This window comes from Scyliorhinus canicula, chromosome 20, assembly GCF_902713615.1.
Source record: "Scyliorhinus canicula chromosome 20, sScyCan1.1, whole genome shotgun sequence".
NCBI classification, from domain to species: Eukaryota; Metazoa; Chordata; class Chondrichthyes; order Carcharhiniformes; family Scyliorhinidae; genus Scyliorhinus; species Scyliorhinus canicula.
In genome coordinates this window covers 66885354-66901266 of record NC_052165.1, presented here as the reverse complement: position 1 = coordinate 66901266, position 15913 = coordinate 66885354, and the positions used below count along the sequence as shown (strand labels likewise).

At 46.8% G+C, this 15913-nt stretch overlaps 1 protein-coding gene across 3 annotated transcripts in view; it reads left to right on the top strand.

The window, feature by feature from the left end:
* Positions 1-12500, top strand: part of LOC119955146 (zinc finger protein 800-like) — a 123318-nt gene extending 110818 nt beyond the window's left edge. For all 3 annotated transcript variants that reach the window (XM_038781070.1, XM_038781068.1, XM_038781069.1), the window contains 2 exons: positions 5933-7666; positions 11771-12500. In XM_038781070.1, coding sequence (XP_038636998.1) covers positions 5933-7666; positions 11771-11784 — 1748 coding nt within the window. In that variant the 3' untranslated portion in view covers positions 11785-12500. The remainder of the gene's footprint in view (positions 1-5932; positions 7667-11770) is intronic.
* Positions 12501-15913: the final 3413 nt, after the last annotated feature.

The following is a 15913-nucleotide window of genomic DNA, read 5'->3' as shown; positions in this document are numbered from 1 at the left end:
TTCCTCATAGTAGTCCTCTGACTGTGGAGAATGTTGTCCCTTTTCTACACAATTTCTGGGATTTGGAGGTTTTCCTGTGCCTCACTGGTTATTAAATGAAATGTTAGAGATGTGCTGACCAGAACACTATACAGCTTCAATATGACTATCGCATACTTAATATAGCTCAATGTTTTCTTTGCTTTGCTGATTGTTGCTGTGTGTGACTGGACAAGGTCAATATAGAGCTTACTGTCATTTCCAATCTGCTTCACTCTCTTCCATTCATTAAGTTCTTCTTTCACTTACTTGCATTAACCCTCATCTCCCTTAGTTCTCTCATTTGCCAAATTGCCTTCCATTCTCTGTAACTCCTTGGCTATGCGTTCAAACTACCAGTTCAATACCATTAATCGGAGAGAGGGGGGACTGAGGGAGGTGAGGATTCTCATGACCATAATTCTGGGGCATAATCGGTTTTGATTCAGACACCTAAATTGTGTCTTGTTCTTGTCCCTATTGACTCTTTGTTGACACAATTTTCCATGAACGTGAAGCAACGTTCATCCAAGGATTCATTAATGCAGCTCTGTCAAAAGTATAGTTCTGATTGAAAATGAAAGCCACCATAGTCCCCGAGGACCATAGGCTGCTTTCCCCTTTTGAGAGAGAGCTGACTGGTCGTGCTCTAACCTGAGGGTCACTACACCTCTGGTGAGGGGCAAGCTTGTGCAGGTGGGGCCTTCATGGATAACCTCAGCTGGTAAGGGAATTGAACCCACGCTGTTGGCATTGTTCTGCATCACGAACCAGCTAACTGAGCTAATCAACCTGATTACAGAAAGGATGAGAGGTTGCAGAGAAAATGTATGATGATGTTGGCAGGAATAGGGTAGCACAGTGGTTAGCACGGTTGTCTGACGGTGCCAAGGACCCGGGTTCGATCCCGGCCCCTGGTCACTGTCCGTGTGGAGTTTGCACATTCTCCCCATTTTTGTGTGGCTCTCAGCCCCACAACCCAAAAGATGTGCAGGGAAGTTGGATTGGCCATGATAAATTGCCCCTTAATTGGAAATTTAAAAAAAAAATGTTTGCAGGAATAGAGTTCTTTGAGACAGAGGAAGTTGAGGGGAGATTTAACTGAAGTGTATAAATTTATGAAGGACTTGGATAGATTGAAGGACTCATTTTTCTTCGCAGAGGTCAATAACCAGGAGCATAGGTTCAAAATAATTCACAAGAATTCTAGGACAGTTGAGGAGAAATGTTTTCACGCAGAGGATAGTGAAGGTCTGGAACTCACCTCCTGCAAGGGCGGTCGAGGTTAGAAGTCCTTTTTTTTTGTTATAGATTTGTTTTCTCTCTTGAACTTGGTTTCTATCTTTGGAGAGCACTTTGAGTTTATAAGTCTTGTGATTTACAGGCCTGTTCCTGGTAATGATTGGAGTGAGAGGAGATATTTGAATGCATGTATTTAAAAGCATCATGAAATAAGCAGACTGGCCAAAGTGAGACATTTAATATAGAACACAGGTAGCAAAATGCTAAGTATACCCAGTACCTGCACCGGCTAATGTCAAGTCAGATTTATTCCTGCTGCCCACTAGGGTCGCCATGAAAAGAATGCCCACCCCCCCCCCCCCCCCCCCCCACAGACACACCAGGTGGGCCAAGTGGATAGAAAAGATCCCATGGTACAAATAGCAGGGATTTCTCCGAAGTCTTGGCTATTTAAAAAAAAATAAATAAACAATTTTATTGAAGTAATTTTTGGCTTTGTAAACAGTTACAGACATCAACAGAAAGAAAGCAAAAAAGGCAAAAATGTGCAAACATCCCATACATTCAATACTTCAATCGTAATATACTGCACAATCCCACTCCTCTCCCACCGGTACTACCCGCCATATTTTCCCTCCTACTCTACTCGACTCTACTCTATTCCCCCCCCCCCCCCCCCCCCCCCCCCCCCCCCCCCCGCTGACGCTCACTCTCCCGCAAAGAAGTCAATGATTGGTTGCCACCTCCGGGCGAACCCCTGTACAGATCCCCTCAAGGCAAACTTAATTTTTTCCATATCCAGGAAACTCGACATGTCCGCAAGCCACAACTCGGTCTTCGGGGGCTTTGAGTCCCTCCACGCCAATAGTATTCGTCGCCGGGCTATTAGGGAAGCAAAGACCAAAACATTGGCCTCTTTCTCCCCCTGGACTCCCGGGTCTTCCGAAACCCCAAAAATTGCCACCCCTGGGCTCATCACCACCCTTGTTTTTAGCACCCGGGACATGATCTCCGCAAATCCCTCCCAGTACCCCCTCAGCTTAGGGTATGCCCAAAACATGTGAACGTGGTTCGCTGGTCCTCCCGCGCACCTAGCGCATTTGTCCTCTATCCCAAAGAATTTGCTCATCCGAGCCACCGTCATATGGGCCCGGTGAACGACCATAAATTGAATCAGCCCGAGCCTAGCACATGTCGCGGTCGAATTTCCCTACTCAGGGCCTCTGCCCACAGCCCGTCCTCCATTTCCCTGCCTAGCTCCTCCTCCCATTTAAGTTTCAGTTCCTCTGTCTGGGACCCTTCCTCCCTCATGAGACTCTACCCTCCCCTTCTTCCCCCCTAGAGACTATTCTGTCTAGGATCCCCATTGGCGGGAGGCGTGGGAAAGATGGGACGTCTACGAACAAAGTCCCGCAACTGTAGGTACCTAAAACCATTTCCCCTTACCAACCCAAATTTCTCCTCCAAGCTCCTCAAACTCGCAAAGCTCCCTTCCAGGAACATATCACCCACCCTTCCCACCCCTACCCGCCGCCATACTCGGAACCCCCCATCCATACTCCCGGGGGCAAACCGATGGTTGTCTCAGATTGGCGCCCAGACAGACGCCCCCATCTCCCCTACATGCCTCCTCCACTGGCCCCATATCTGCAGGGTCGCCACCACTACCGGGCTGGTGGAGTACTTGGCCGGCAGCAGCGGTAGAGGAGCCGTGACCAGGGCTGCCAAGCTGGAGCCCCTGCAAGAAGCCGCCTCCACCCGCTCCCAAATAGACCCCGTACCCACAATCCACTTCCTTATCATAGTGATGTTGGCCGCCCAGTAATAGTTAATCAGACTCGGCAATGCCAGCCCTCCCTCGCTGCGGTTCCTCTCCAACATCGCCTTCTTCACCCGCGGGGATTTTCCTGCCCAGACAAAGCTCATGATCATCCTGTTAACTCTTTTGAAGAAGGCCTGTGGGACAAAGATCGGGAGGCACTGAAAAATAAACAGAAATCTAGGGAGGATTGTCATCTTTACAGTCTGCACCCTCCCTGCCAGCGACAGCGGGAGTGCATCCCATCTCCGAAACTCTCCCTTCATTTGCTCCACCACCCTGGCCAAATTTAACTTGTGCAGCCTGCCCCAGTCTCGTGCCACCTGGATTCCCAAATATCGGAAATTTTCCTCAACCAGCCTAAACAGTAGCCCTCTCAATCTGTTCTCCTGGCCCCTTGCCTGTACCACAAACATTTCACTCTTGGCCGTATTTAATTTGTATCCTGAGAACTGGCCGAAGTTCCTCAGCATTCCCAGTATACTTCCCATCCCGGCCACTGGGTCCGACACGTACAGGAGCAGGTCGTCTGCGTAAAGAGAGACCCTATGTTCTACACCGCCCCTCACCATCCCCTTCCATCCCCCTGCGGCTCTTAGCGCAATCGCCAGCGGCTCTATGGCCAGCGCAAACAGCAGCGGGGAGAGCGGGCAGCCCTGTCTGGTCCCTCGGTACAACCTAAAGTACTCCGACACCTCTCTGTTAGTCCTGACGCTGGCCCTCGGGGCCTGATATAATAATTTGATCCAATCCACCAATCCATCCACAAACCCAAACCATCCGAGCACCTCCCATAGATAGTCCCACTCCACCCGGTCAAAGGCCTTCTCGGCGTCCATTGCCACCACTACCTCCACCTCACTGCCCGCCGGGGGCACCATTATCACATTAAGTAATCTTCTCAGGTTGGCCGCCAGCTGCCTACCTTTCACGAACCCAGTTTGGTCCTCCCCAATCACCTCCGGTACGCAGTCCTCCATTCTAACCGCCAGTACCTTTGCCAGAAGCTTGGCGTCAACATTAATCAGGGAGATTGGCCTGTAGGATCCGCAAGCCTCCGGGTCTTTACCCCGCTTCAATATCAGTGATATAGTGGCTTGCGACATTGTCGGCGGCAGGGTCCCTCTGTCCCTCGCCTCATTGAAAACCCTCACCAAGACCGGGTCCACCAGCTCAGAAAATTTCCTATAGAACTCTACTGGGTATCCATCCGGCCCCGGGGCTTTCCCCGACTGCATGGCCTTTAGGCGCCCCAATACCTCCTCCACTCTAATCGGGGCCCCCAGCTCATTCACTCGCCCCCCCACCTACTGTTGGGAAGGTTAACCCGTCCAGAAACCTTTTCATCTCCGGTTCTTCCGGCGGCTCCGAAGTATACAGCTTACGATAGAAGTCCCGGAATACCCTATTCAATCCTGCCGGGTCCTCCACTTTGCGCCCCTCCCCATCCCTCACTCTACCTATTTCCCTGGCCGCCTCCCTCCTCCTGAGTTGCTGCGTTAACAGTCTGCTAGCCTTTTCCCCATGCTCGTACACCACTCCCCTCGCCTTCCTAAGCTGTTCCACGGCCCTACTCGTGGATAGTGCCCCTAGTTCCGCCTGTAGTCTCTGTCTCTCCCTGAGTAAAACCTCCCCCGGGGACTCCGCGTGCTCTTCATCTATCCGACCCATTTCGCTGACCAATCTATCCATCTCTGCCCTGTCTGCCGTGGCTCTGTGGGCCCCAATTGAAATCAGCTCCCCCCCCGCACTACTGCCTTTAGCGCCTCCCACAGGGACCTCTCCTGTGTCATTCACCTGCAAGTAATTTTGCATACACCTCCGAAGCCTCTCGCAGATCCCCTCCTCCGACAGCAGTCCCACGTCTAGCCTCCATTGCGGGCGTTGGTAGCTCGCTCCACCGATCTACAGGTCTACCCAATGCGGGGCATGGTCTGAGATAGTAATTGCCGAGTATTCCGTGTTCTTTACCTCCCCTATACAATCCCTGCTTAGTACGAAGAAATCTATCCTAGAATATACTTTATGGACGTGCGAGTAAAACGAGTAGCCCCTTCCTGTCGGCTGTCTATCTCTCCAGGGGTCCACTGCCCCCATTTGCTCCATAAACCCTTTCAGCTCCCTTGCCATTTCTGGGAGTCTACCCGTTCTGGGACACGACCGATCCAAAGCCGGGTCAAGGACCATGTTAAAGTCCCCTCCCATTATTAGCCTGCGAGAGTCCAGGTCCGGGATCTTCCCCAGCACTCTTTTAATGAAGTCCACGTCATCCCAGTTCGGGGCATATATATTCACCAGCACCACTCTTCTCCCCTCCAGTCTGCCCCGTACCATCAGGTATCTGCCCCCCCCTGTCTGCTGTCTTGGCTATTATTTACCGTTCCACCGGCATCACATAAAACAGATTGTTTGGCCATTATTTCATTATTTTCTGCAGAACGTCACTGTATGCATGGCTGGCATGGTTCCTAAATTAGACGTAACTACAAACGTATTTCCTAGGCTTTGAAAGTGCTTTCTGAGGTCAGGAAAGGGGCTATACAAATGGAGATTTTGTTTTAAATGTCATGTGGGAAAGTACTGTTAGTCAGAACCTTATAAATACAATCCTTTGATTTTGATTTAATTAGTGCCTTTTGTCCAGTAAATGAAAATTCACTGGCTGCAAATGTATTGAGTTTAAATGGAGACAGCATGGCTAGTATGTGTGCAAATGTTCATTAGTCTATAGAAACACAACTCGGTGACCTTTGTCAATTATATATTTATAATATATGTTAAAGCTGTAACTCAATTCCTTAAACGATCCACACTCTTCCACTAACAAAGAAAACTTTTTTTTTAACCACTTAGATTTTCCAGATGCCAGTGATAAACAGAGTCGCACCATACGGGAACTTCTGGAAGCAATTTATCCTAGGGTTGATAAGCAAGACTACGTCATCAGACTTGAACCCATAGAAACAAATCAGAATGCAGTGTACCAGCACGTAAGTAGACTCGATGATGCAGTCGTCAACATAGAAACGTACAGTCCACAAACCTCCAGCCAATTACCAGTACAAGAGTCAGTCGTTGAAAAGATGCCAGAGATTGCACCAGCAGAAGAGTTGGAACATGTTGGTCCAGTCCCCACAGAGTTTATAAAGAAAGAAGTAGAAGGGCAAAAAATAGAACAAAGCAAGGAACCTCCCCTTCCAGAGATGAAGATCTCCAATGGTTCCACTCTTGCTCCGCACTTGATCTGCTGCCTTTGTGCAAAAACATTCAATTCCCGGCGCAGCGTGCGCCGGCACGTTAGGAAAGTTCACAAGAAGAGGATGGAAGAGCTGAAGAAGTACATTGAAACTAAGAACCGTGCGGGGCACGAGTCCACCCTCTGTAACACCAGAAGGCAGTCCAAGGGCATTGGCGTCGTCACAGTGGGCAGGAACTGCCCGGTCTGCCACAAGTTCTTTGCCACAAAAGCAAACGTGCGACGGCATTTTGATGAGGTGCACCGCGGCCTGAGGAGGGACTGCATTACCCCTGACATCGCCACCAAACCCGGACAGCCACTCAGCTTGGAAGAATCATCCTCCAAGCATGTGGCAGCTTCTCCACCCCGCAGGCGCAAGTCTTCCTCAAAGGCGGAGTACAACCTGACGGCGTGCAAGTGCCTTTTGTGCAAGAGAAAGTACAGCTCGCAAGTTATGTTGAAGCGCCACATGCTGATTGTCCACAAAATGAATCTGGGAGAGAGTCTGTCCAAGCCCCCGGAGCAGAGCACAGCTGTGGCACGCTGTTTGGAGGTGACGGAAACTAATGCCTGCTGCACAGGCAATACAGAGGTCACACTGCCTGCCAACAGGACCTCTCCTCAGGGTGAGCCCAAAAGCTCAAGTCAAGTGGGCGAGACCAAAATCACTCCAATGCTGAAAAACAAAGTGAAGCAAGAGAATGACAGCCCCAAGAGTTCAAGCCTATCTGCGGCAGCTGGCCACCCCAACCCCAGAAAGCCCAAGCTCTCGATGGGCTTCGACTTCAAGCAGCTTTACTGTAAGCTGTGCAAGCGACAGTTCACCTCCAAGCAGAACCTGACAAAGCACATCGAACTGCACACAGATGGTAACAATATCTATGTCAAGTTCTACAAGTGCCCCCTTTGCACCTATGAGACGCGTCGCAAGAGGGACGTGGTCAGACATATAACAGTGGTGCACAAGAAGTCAACCCGCTACCTGGGCAAAATCACTGCCAATCTAGAGAGCCGGGCAGTGAAAAAACCGATTGAATTTGTCCTGAACAGAGTGCCGAGACGAGGTGCCCAGAGGGATGAAACAAAGCACACCAGGAAACATGATGGCACTTCTGCCTCCCCTGTCCCATACGCTGCCGTCGTTGGCAGGAAACCCGATGGAGCAGAGCCTAGCACTGAAGTAAAATTCACCAAACACTTCTCGCTGCACAAGTGCACTAAGTGCGGAAAGGCATTTGCCAAAAAGACATACCTGGAGCATCACAAGAAGACGCATAAAAACTCAGTTGTGACACTGGAAGGAAATAAAAATGTCGGCCGCAGCACCCGATCCAAAGCCCTTCTCTCTGGTAAGAGTGCAGTGATGTCATTCATTTTGTGGTTAAAAAACAAACCTTTTGCAGTTTGAAGTTTTTGCCCTGATATTTAACCCTAATGGGGCACTACTAACTTTACTCACCTGAGACGGAACCCAAACAATAGGGTGGAGCGCTCTCGCTCAGCATTTGATATGATTTTACTCTCCATTATATATTGGATGGGCTGTGCATCTTTGAGCTAATGTCATTAGTTTCCAGCCCCGTAATCTTGGTTAAATTTAGCCCCTTAGTTTTGTTTGGTATTGTAGATTTAATAGAAAATTTTCCTCCTTGAATGCATCCCACTGTTCTGTCACAGATTTAACTAAAATTATCTGCTCGTTGTCCACTCTGGTCAAATTTGAATTTAAAAAAAAAATCCTTATTGTCACAAGGAGGCTTACATTAACACTGCAATGAAGTTACTGTGAAAAAAGCCCCTAGTCGCCACATTCCGGCGCTTGTTCGGGTACACAGAGGGAGAATTCAGAATGTGCAAATGACCTAACAGCATGTCTTTGGGGACTTGTGGGGGGAAACCGGAGCACCCGGAGGAAACCCACCCAGACACGGAGAATGTGCAGACTCCACACAGACAGTGACGCAACCCGGGAATCGAGCCTGGGACCCTGGTGCTGTGAAGCAACTGTGCTACCCACTGTGCTACCGTGCTGCCCTATTTATATCTGATCTTATTAAAATTGGCCTTCCCCCAGTTTCGAACTTTGATTTTAGACCTATACTTGTCCTTCGCCATAACAATCTTGAATCTAACGGAGTTATGATCACTGTCTGCAAAATGCTCCCCCAGTGATACTTCAACCACTTGCCCGGCTTTGTGACCGAAAATTAAAACTAGGACCCACCCCTCTCTTGTACAACCTTCTAGGTCTTGGTGTAAAAATTTCTCCTGGATCTATTTTAAGAATTCCGCTCTCTTTAAACCTTTTACACTGTGACTACCCGAGCGGGAGGAGGTGGCATAGTGGTATTGTCACTGGGCTAGTAATCCAGAGACCTAGCGCAATGCTACTGGGTTCGAATCCCATCACGGCAGATGATGAAATTTGAATTTATTAAAAACCTGGAATTAAAAGCCTAATGATGACAATGAAACCATTGCCCATTGTCAAAAACCCATCTGGGAAGGGAATCTGCTGTACTTGTCTGACCTGCGTGTGACTCCAGATCCACATGGTGATGCGGTTGACTTTTAACTGCCCCCACTGAAATGGCAAGGGCAATTAGGGATGGGCAACAAATGCTGGCCCAGCCAGCGACGCCCACATCCCAAGAACGAATACATTTTTAAAAATGTTGGGGAAGTTGAAATCCCCACGATCACGACCCTATTACTTTCACATTTCTCTTAAATTTGCCTATATCTGTTCTTCTGTTTCTCGTAGACTGTCAGTCTCACCTGAAGATCCTATATCCTGGAATATTGAGCTGCCAATCCTGCCCGTCTCTCAGCAATGTCTCAGTGACAGAAATGTCATCATACCCCTATGTATTAATTTGTGCCCTCAACTAGTCAGACTCCTTCCATTAAATGCCATCCAATCTTGCCAAACTCCCCTGTGACTTAACTGGTCTAGGAATTCTATGCCTTTTGACTCACTTGATGTCTCTTCTAATTTTGGCTATGCCTCTATCCCCGCTGAACCTTCTCTCAGAAGCCCAACCCCTTGCCAAGTTAGTTTGTGCCCTCCCCAACAGCACTAGCAAACCTCCCTGCAAGGACACCGGTCCTATTTTGGTTCAGGTGCAATTCATCCGCCTGGTACAGGTCTCACCACCCCCAAATACGGTCCCAATGTCACAGAAATCTAAAGCCCTCCCTCCTGCACCATCTCTCCAGCCCACACATTCACCTAGACTAACATACTATTTCTATACTCACTAGCACGTGGCACTGAACATAATCCAGAGATTACAACCTGCAGGGTCCTGTTTTTTGATCTACTTCCTAGCTAAATTCTGCCTGCAGAACTTCAGCCCTTTTTCTGCCTATACCATTGGTACCAATGTGTTCAACAATATATGTTTGCCCTCACCCTTCAGACTGCCCAGCATCCATTCAGTGACATCCCTGATCCTGGCACCAGGAAGGCACCATACCATCCTGGAGTCTCTTTTGTGGCCAAAGAAATCCTTGCTTGAACCCCTTACAATTGAATCCCCGAATACTTCCTCCTCCCTTCTTGTGCAGCAGACCCACCCATGGTTCCTTGAAATTGGCTGCCACTACTTTCACCTGCCGGTCACCTCCCCCAATAGTATCCAAAGCGGTACATCTGTTATAAGGGGGATGGCCACAGAGAACTCCAGCACTATCTGCCTTCTTCTACTCTGCCTAGTGGTCACCCATGCCCTTTCTGCCTGTTCAGTCTTCACCTGCGGTGTGCTATCCGTGACTTGGTAAGCATCACGGATGTTCCACAGCGAATCCACCCTCAGCTCCAGCTAAAATGCAGTTAGACAGTAGCTGCAGTTGGACATACTTCCTGCACACGTGGTCACCGCGGAGAACTGAAGCTTCCATGATTTGTCACAGAGCAAAAGAGGAGCATATCATGGGTGTGAACTCTTCTGCAATGACCACCCTTAAATCCCTCATTTACTCCCTTTTCTTAACAAATGAATGTGCTTTTATAAGTGTACTATTTACTTACTTCCCTTATGCTAACTTTACTTCCCTTTCCCTACTTTGTTTACTTATATTACAGTGACGTTATTATTTGTGTTGTTTCTCAGTTAAGGTCTTTATTTAAGAAAAGCACTTTTTAAAACTCATGACTGCTTCACTGTAACGCTGATTGCGGGGCCAATGAGAACTGAAATCCGACCTTGGTGTTTTATGAAACTCAGATGTGCTCACCTCCTGCCCGGACTGAGACTGAGCTCTGCACTCGATCTTTTTAGCTTCACCGTCTCCCGGTTTCCCCCAACTCCCTGTTTTCACCCAACTCCAAAAGCACTTTTGTTTAGCCAAGTAGCACTCGCAGTGCAGCAAGAGCAGCTCTTGTGTTCTTTTGATTTGTCTTTAACAACAAGGCGATGATCCTTTCTAGATCATTAAATTAGAACAATAAACACAGTAATTTAACCTATATTTAGACACGAATAATAAACACAGGAGAGAGGAATTTAATGAGATGTGTAGGGTTCAGGAAAGGTTCAATAGTGCGTGAAATCAGCAGCAAATATTCTTAGGTTTTTGCCTAAGTTGGTTGGCTCTGAAGGTTATTTGCACACTCCATGCATGGAGAGGCTTTAATGCTTGTGACAACTGTAACAACAAATAGGCCAAGTTATCCAATCTAAACTCCTGAAGCCATTCTTCACAGGAGAACATTTATTGGATACCGATTAAGATTGTACTGTTGTAAGCTACACCGATCAAGCTAGGATTGCTGACTTTTTCCCAGTTCGAAATCCTCCTGGACAAGTAGACCAAACAGAGGAAAAGTAGTTCTATTGAAGGAGATTCGGTATGAAAGTGGAGGTCATATAATCATTACTGTGGTGACTTAATAATAATAATCTTCATTGTCACAAGTAGGCTTATATTAACACTGCAATGAAGTTACTGTGTAAAGCCCCTAGTCGCCGCATTCTGGCGCCTGTTCGGGTACACAGAGGGAGAATTCAGAATGTCCAAATTACCTAACAGCACGTCTTTCAGGACTTGTGGGAGGAAACTGGAGCACCCGGAGGAAGCACACACAGACACGGGGAGAGCTTGCAGACTCCACACAGACAGTGACCCAAGCTGGTATTCGAACCTGGGACACTGGAGCTGTGAAGCAACAGTACTAGCCACTGTGCTACCATGCCGCCCGACTTAAAATGAATGCTGCACTTGTCCACTCAGTGGCAAGTGCGATAGCAAGGAAATAAATATGTACGCTGGAGATGTCGAATTTGAAGAAAACATATGACTGCCTCTTTCTTATTTAGCCATAATTGCTGACAGTGTAAAGGCTGATGGGATTAAACAATCTGACATTGTTATTTTCACCTCTTAACCAACATTGTAACAAAACATTGGTGCATTAAACATGTCTGTTTTTAAATCCCCTTCCTTCCCAGATACTTCCAGATAACATGTCAACAATCGGACATTTGAGATTCTTGTCGTGTGAAGATTAAATTTGGTAGCCAAGACACAGTCACTCTGAGTAAATACCAGCTGTGAAGAAATAAAACCAGGAAACCAAAGCAACGTGGACATGAAATTAGGAACGATTCTATGAAGTGACATTTAAAAAGAGAGGTTAAAATTGCATTCAAATCATCAAGGCCCTTTTAACGTACCAAATGTAAAATGGTAAAAAACTGATTGCAGCCACTGGTAGCGATGTACTATGCTGTACAGTCATTGAACGACAATGTTTCTTTCCGACACCTTGGTGGAAATGTGCTTGGCCCTCACGAGAGTGGACAAAACTTGCAACTGATCTACAAATCTTGTATGGGAACAAGGTTATCAAAAATTATGACCCAGTTAAAAGTCTGCTACTGGTGTGTTTTGTATTTGTTATGAACGGCTGGCAAATCTCCTGTGCTTAGTGTAAGCCAGGGGTACGTTGTTTGGAAGAAGAAGGAGCACTACAACATGCAATGTGCATTTTATTGTTCTGCTCCAAAGACTCCTGTTTTGCGTAACCTGTCCCGTCCCTTTTAAGATCACACATTGAACTGGACCAGCCATATAATAATAATAATCATTGTTGTCACAAGTAGACTTACATTAACATTGCAATGACGTTACTGTGACAAGCTCCTAGTTGCCACATTCCGGCCCTGTTCGGGTACACAGAGGGAGAATTTAGAATGTCCAAATTACCTAACAGCACGTCTTTCGGGATTTGTGGGAGGAAAACGGAGCACCCGCAGGAAACTCATGCAGATATGGGGAGAACTTCCAGACTCCGCACAGACAGTGACCCAAGTTGGGAATCGAACCTGGGACCCTGGCGCTGTGAAGCAACAGTGCTAATCACTGTGCTATCATGGCGACAATGACAGGCCAGAGGCTGGGAACTCTGTGTAGAGCAATTCACCACCTGACATTCAAAGTCTGCCCACCATCAACAAGGCACAGTCAGCAATGTAATGGGAATACTCTGTTTGCCAGGATGAGTGCAGTTCCAACAACGCTCAAGAAACTCAACACCGTCCATGACAAAGCAGCCCACGTGATTAATGCCCCACTTGTTTAGCACCTCATCCACCACCTTCAAAACACATTACCTCCACCACCTATGCGCAGTGACAGCAGTATGTACCATCTACAAGATGCGCCGCAGCAACTCAACCAAGGTCCCATGACAGCACCTTCCAAACCCATGACCTCAATCACCCAGATGGATAAGGACAGCAGATTCATGGGAACACTGCCAGCTGCAAGTTACCCTCCATGCCACACGCCATCCTGATTTGGAAATATATTGCCGTTCCATCACTATCGCTGGGTCAAAATCTTGGAATTTCCTTCCTAACAGAACAGCGAGTGTACCTACAGCACATGGACTGCAGCTGTTTAAGAAGTCAACTCACCAACACCTTCTCAAGGGCAATTAGGGATGGGCAATAAGTGCTGGGCTAGCCACTGACGCCTACATCCCATGAAACAGTTTTTCAAAAAGTTCTAATTGCTGTGCATTCCTGAGGTCAATTTGAGGCCAGAAATAACAGCAGGAAATAACTTTTCTTCTCCTTTTTATATATTTTTAAGATGTGATGCGGACCTTTGCATGCGTGACTGTCACTTCCAAAACTTTTACATAGCTATAAAAAGGTTGTGAGAAAATATGATTAATTGCATCACGCTCACTGTGGATGTTAGAAACAATAACCATTATATTCTGATAGCAAGAGAAGTTTGTAATTTATGTCTAATTCTTACATAGTATACTGATTTTTCTTTAACATGTTCACTAAAAGTATGGATGTTATGATAGTCATGCACAGGAGAAGAAAGCAATAGATTTAAGATAATGAAAAGATTTTTTTTAACCACGACTGTTTGTTTATGTGTTTTAAATTGTGGAGGCAGTTTAAGGAACGGTGCGTGTGGGTACAGCTTAAAAGTCCAATATAGTCAGCTAAAGTGTAAGTTTATTTTGGGACGCCCTCGGAATCAAAACGTTTCTGTGGCAAAAGTGAGCAATAGCAAAAATATGAAAACACTGTAACACCATATACTGCCCTCAACTGCATAACCCTGGAGTTTTTCTTGCTGCAAATTGTAGTTTAATGAGCTACAGTGGTCAATTAATTGTTTTCCTTGCAGACTTCCTCCTTTTATGAGTCTCGGAATACATGTGGTTATTAATGTTTGGCAAGACGACCAATTGTTTTCTTCTGCATTCAGCCCATTTGCTGGTGGGCAACCCTGCGTTGTTGGGTTGGAGCAGTTTTTAATTGCCAGCGTTCAATTCGATGTGACAGGACAAGTGTCAAGTATGGGAATCAAACGACACACCTGCAGCAATCTCTCACTGTGAATACCTGAAGAGCTTCTCTATTTTTAATTGTCAAGTTCTGAAAAAGTATAGTATTGGATATTGATTGTAAAGTAACTTATTTTTGCATTACCAATTTTCAGTAAATTGAGGCACAGCAAACTCTTGAATTCAGCCAGATCATTGAAATAAATGGGAGAAATTGGACTGTGGGAGCCTGCTCGAAAGTCGACTGCACACGTTCTGCATTGTGAAGCAGCTTTGCATTCTCACTGATACAGCTGTGGAATGTGTCTTGGGTGTGAAGTCATTCAGATTTATTTCTTGTTGAGTTGTGCGAGACCTTGTCTAGCGTGAAGTAATTTTTAATATTAACAAAGACCCAACTACTCCACTGCACCTGTGTTCCAAGTGCAGAGGGTGACCCGGGCTAACAATCTAAATTTGATCATCCTGTTAACTTACCGATTGATAACCTTGCCTTTGCTGGGAATATAGCCCACCAATGAAGGGGTGGAAAAGTTTGCTTCAGTCTGCAGCAGAATATTTCAGTATTCATAGTAAATGTCTGACATCTTTGTCGGTTATCATCATTGGCAGTCCCCCAAAACAAGAATGACATCTGTCGGGCTTCATGATTCGTGTGTTCTCGGGTAATTCAGCAGACCAATCCTGAAGCCACTGGTCTTTGGGCAGAGAAGACAAGAGTTACCGTGAGGAAGCCGAGTTCTTGCCGTGGTACTGTGCACTCGCTCTCTTTCTCTCTCTCTCACTCATTCCACTTATGTCACTTCTCCACAGCAGAGTTTATGCAGTCAGTTTCAGACTGTGTTGTGGCTTGGTGGATGACATGCCGCCACATGCAAGGTTTTACGGCAGGTCCCTCCCATGCACAGGTATCAATTTGCCTACTTTTGAATGAGGCCTTCAAAGTGTTAAAAACATTTATCTGCCCTCGCTGAGATTGATTCCACTCTTCGGCTGTGAAAGGGGGATCTTCTTCAGAACCCAATTATTTGTCATGCTGACGTAGTGCCCAGGCCAGTGGGGCTGATTCTACATAATCATGGTTACCGTACTGGAGGAATTTGGCTTTTATGAGGATGCCGGATTTGATTGCCTGTCTTTCCCTTTGATCAAGTATCCTGTGGAGACTGTGCTGATGTAATATTTCCAGTGCCTTTAGTAGGTAACCTTAAGTCTCAATACTATACTGAAGAGTGGTATCAACAACAGCGTTGTGGACTAACACGTTCATCCTCATAAAGAGATCTCTGTTGTTGAAGACTTGAATATTTGGAAGGCTGCTCTGGCACAGCTCATTCTGTGCTGGATCTCCTTTGGTGACCTTTTGAGGAACGTCGGTTCTGACATATAAGAAGTGTTCAAGGACGTCTAAAGTCTCCCCAACCAACAACAGCAGCAGGAATCGATGGTGCTTATACTGGGGAGGACTGGCATCTTGCTGATGTTGAGTGAAATACCAATCCTTTTGGGTGCAGAGTTGGAAGAAGCTGAGGGTACTTGGAATGTTGTTTGGAGTGTGCGTCACAACTGCACAGTTCAGTTGTCAATGTATTGTAAGTTGTGAATATGCTGGAGGGTCACTATAGTCTTGGCTCTCAACCTGTTGATGTTGAAAAGCTCCCTATTGAGTCTAACGCGATCATGACCGCTTGTGGAGTTGGTCATGAATAGGTTCTGTGACCAGGTGGAGGTAGATAGTGAAGAGAACTGATGCAATCACACAGCCTTGTTTGCCGCT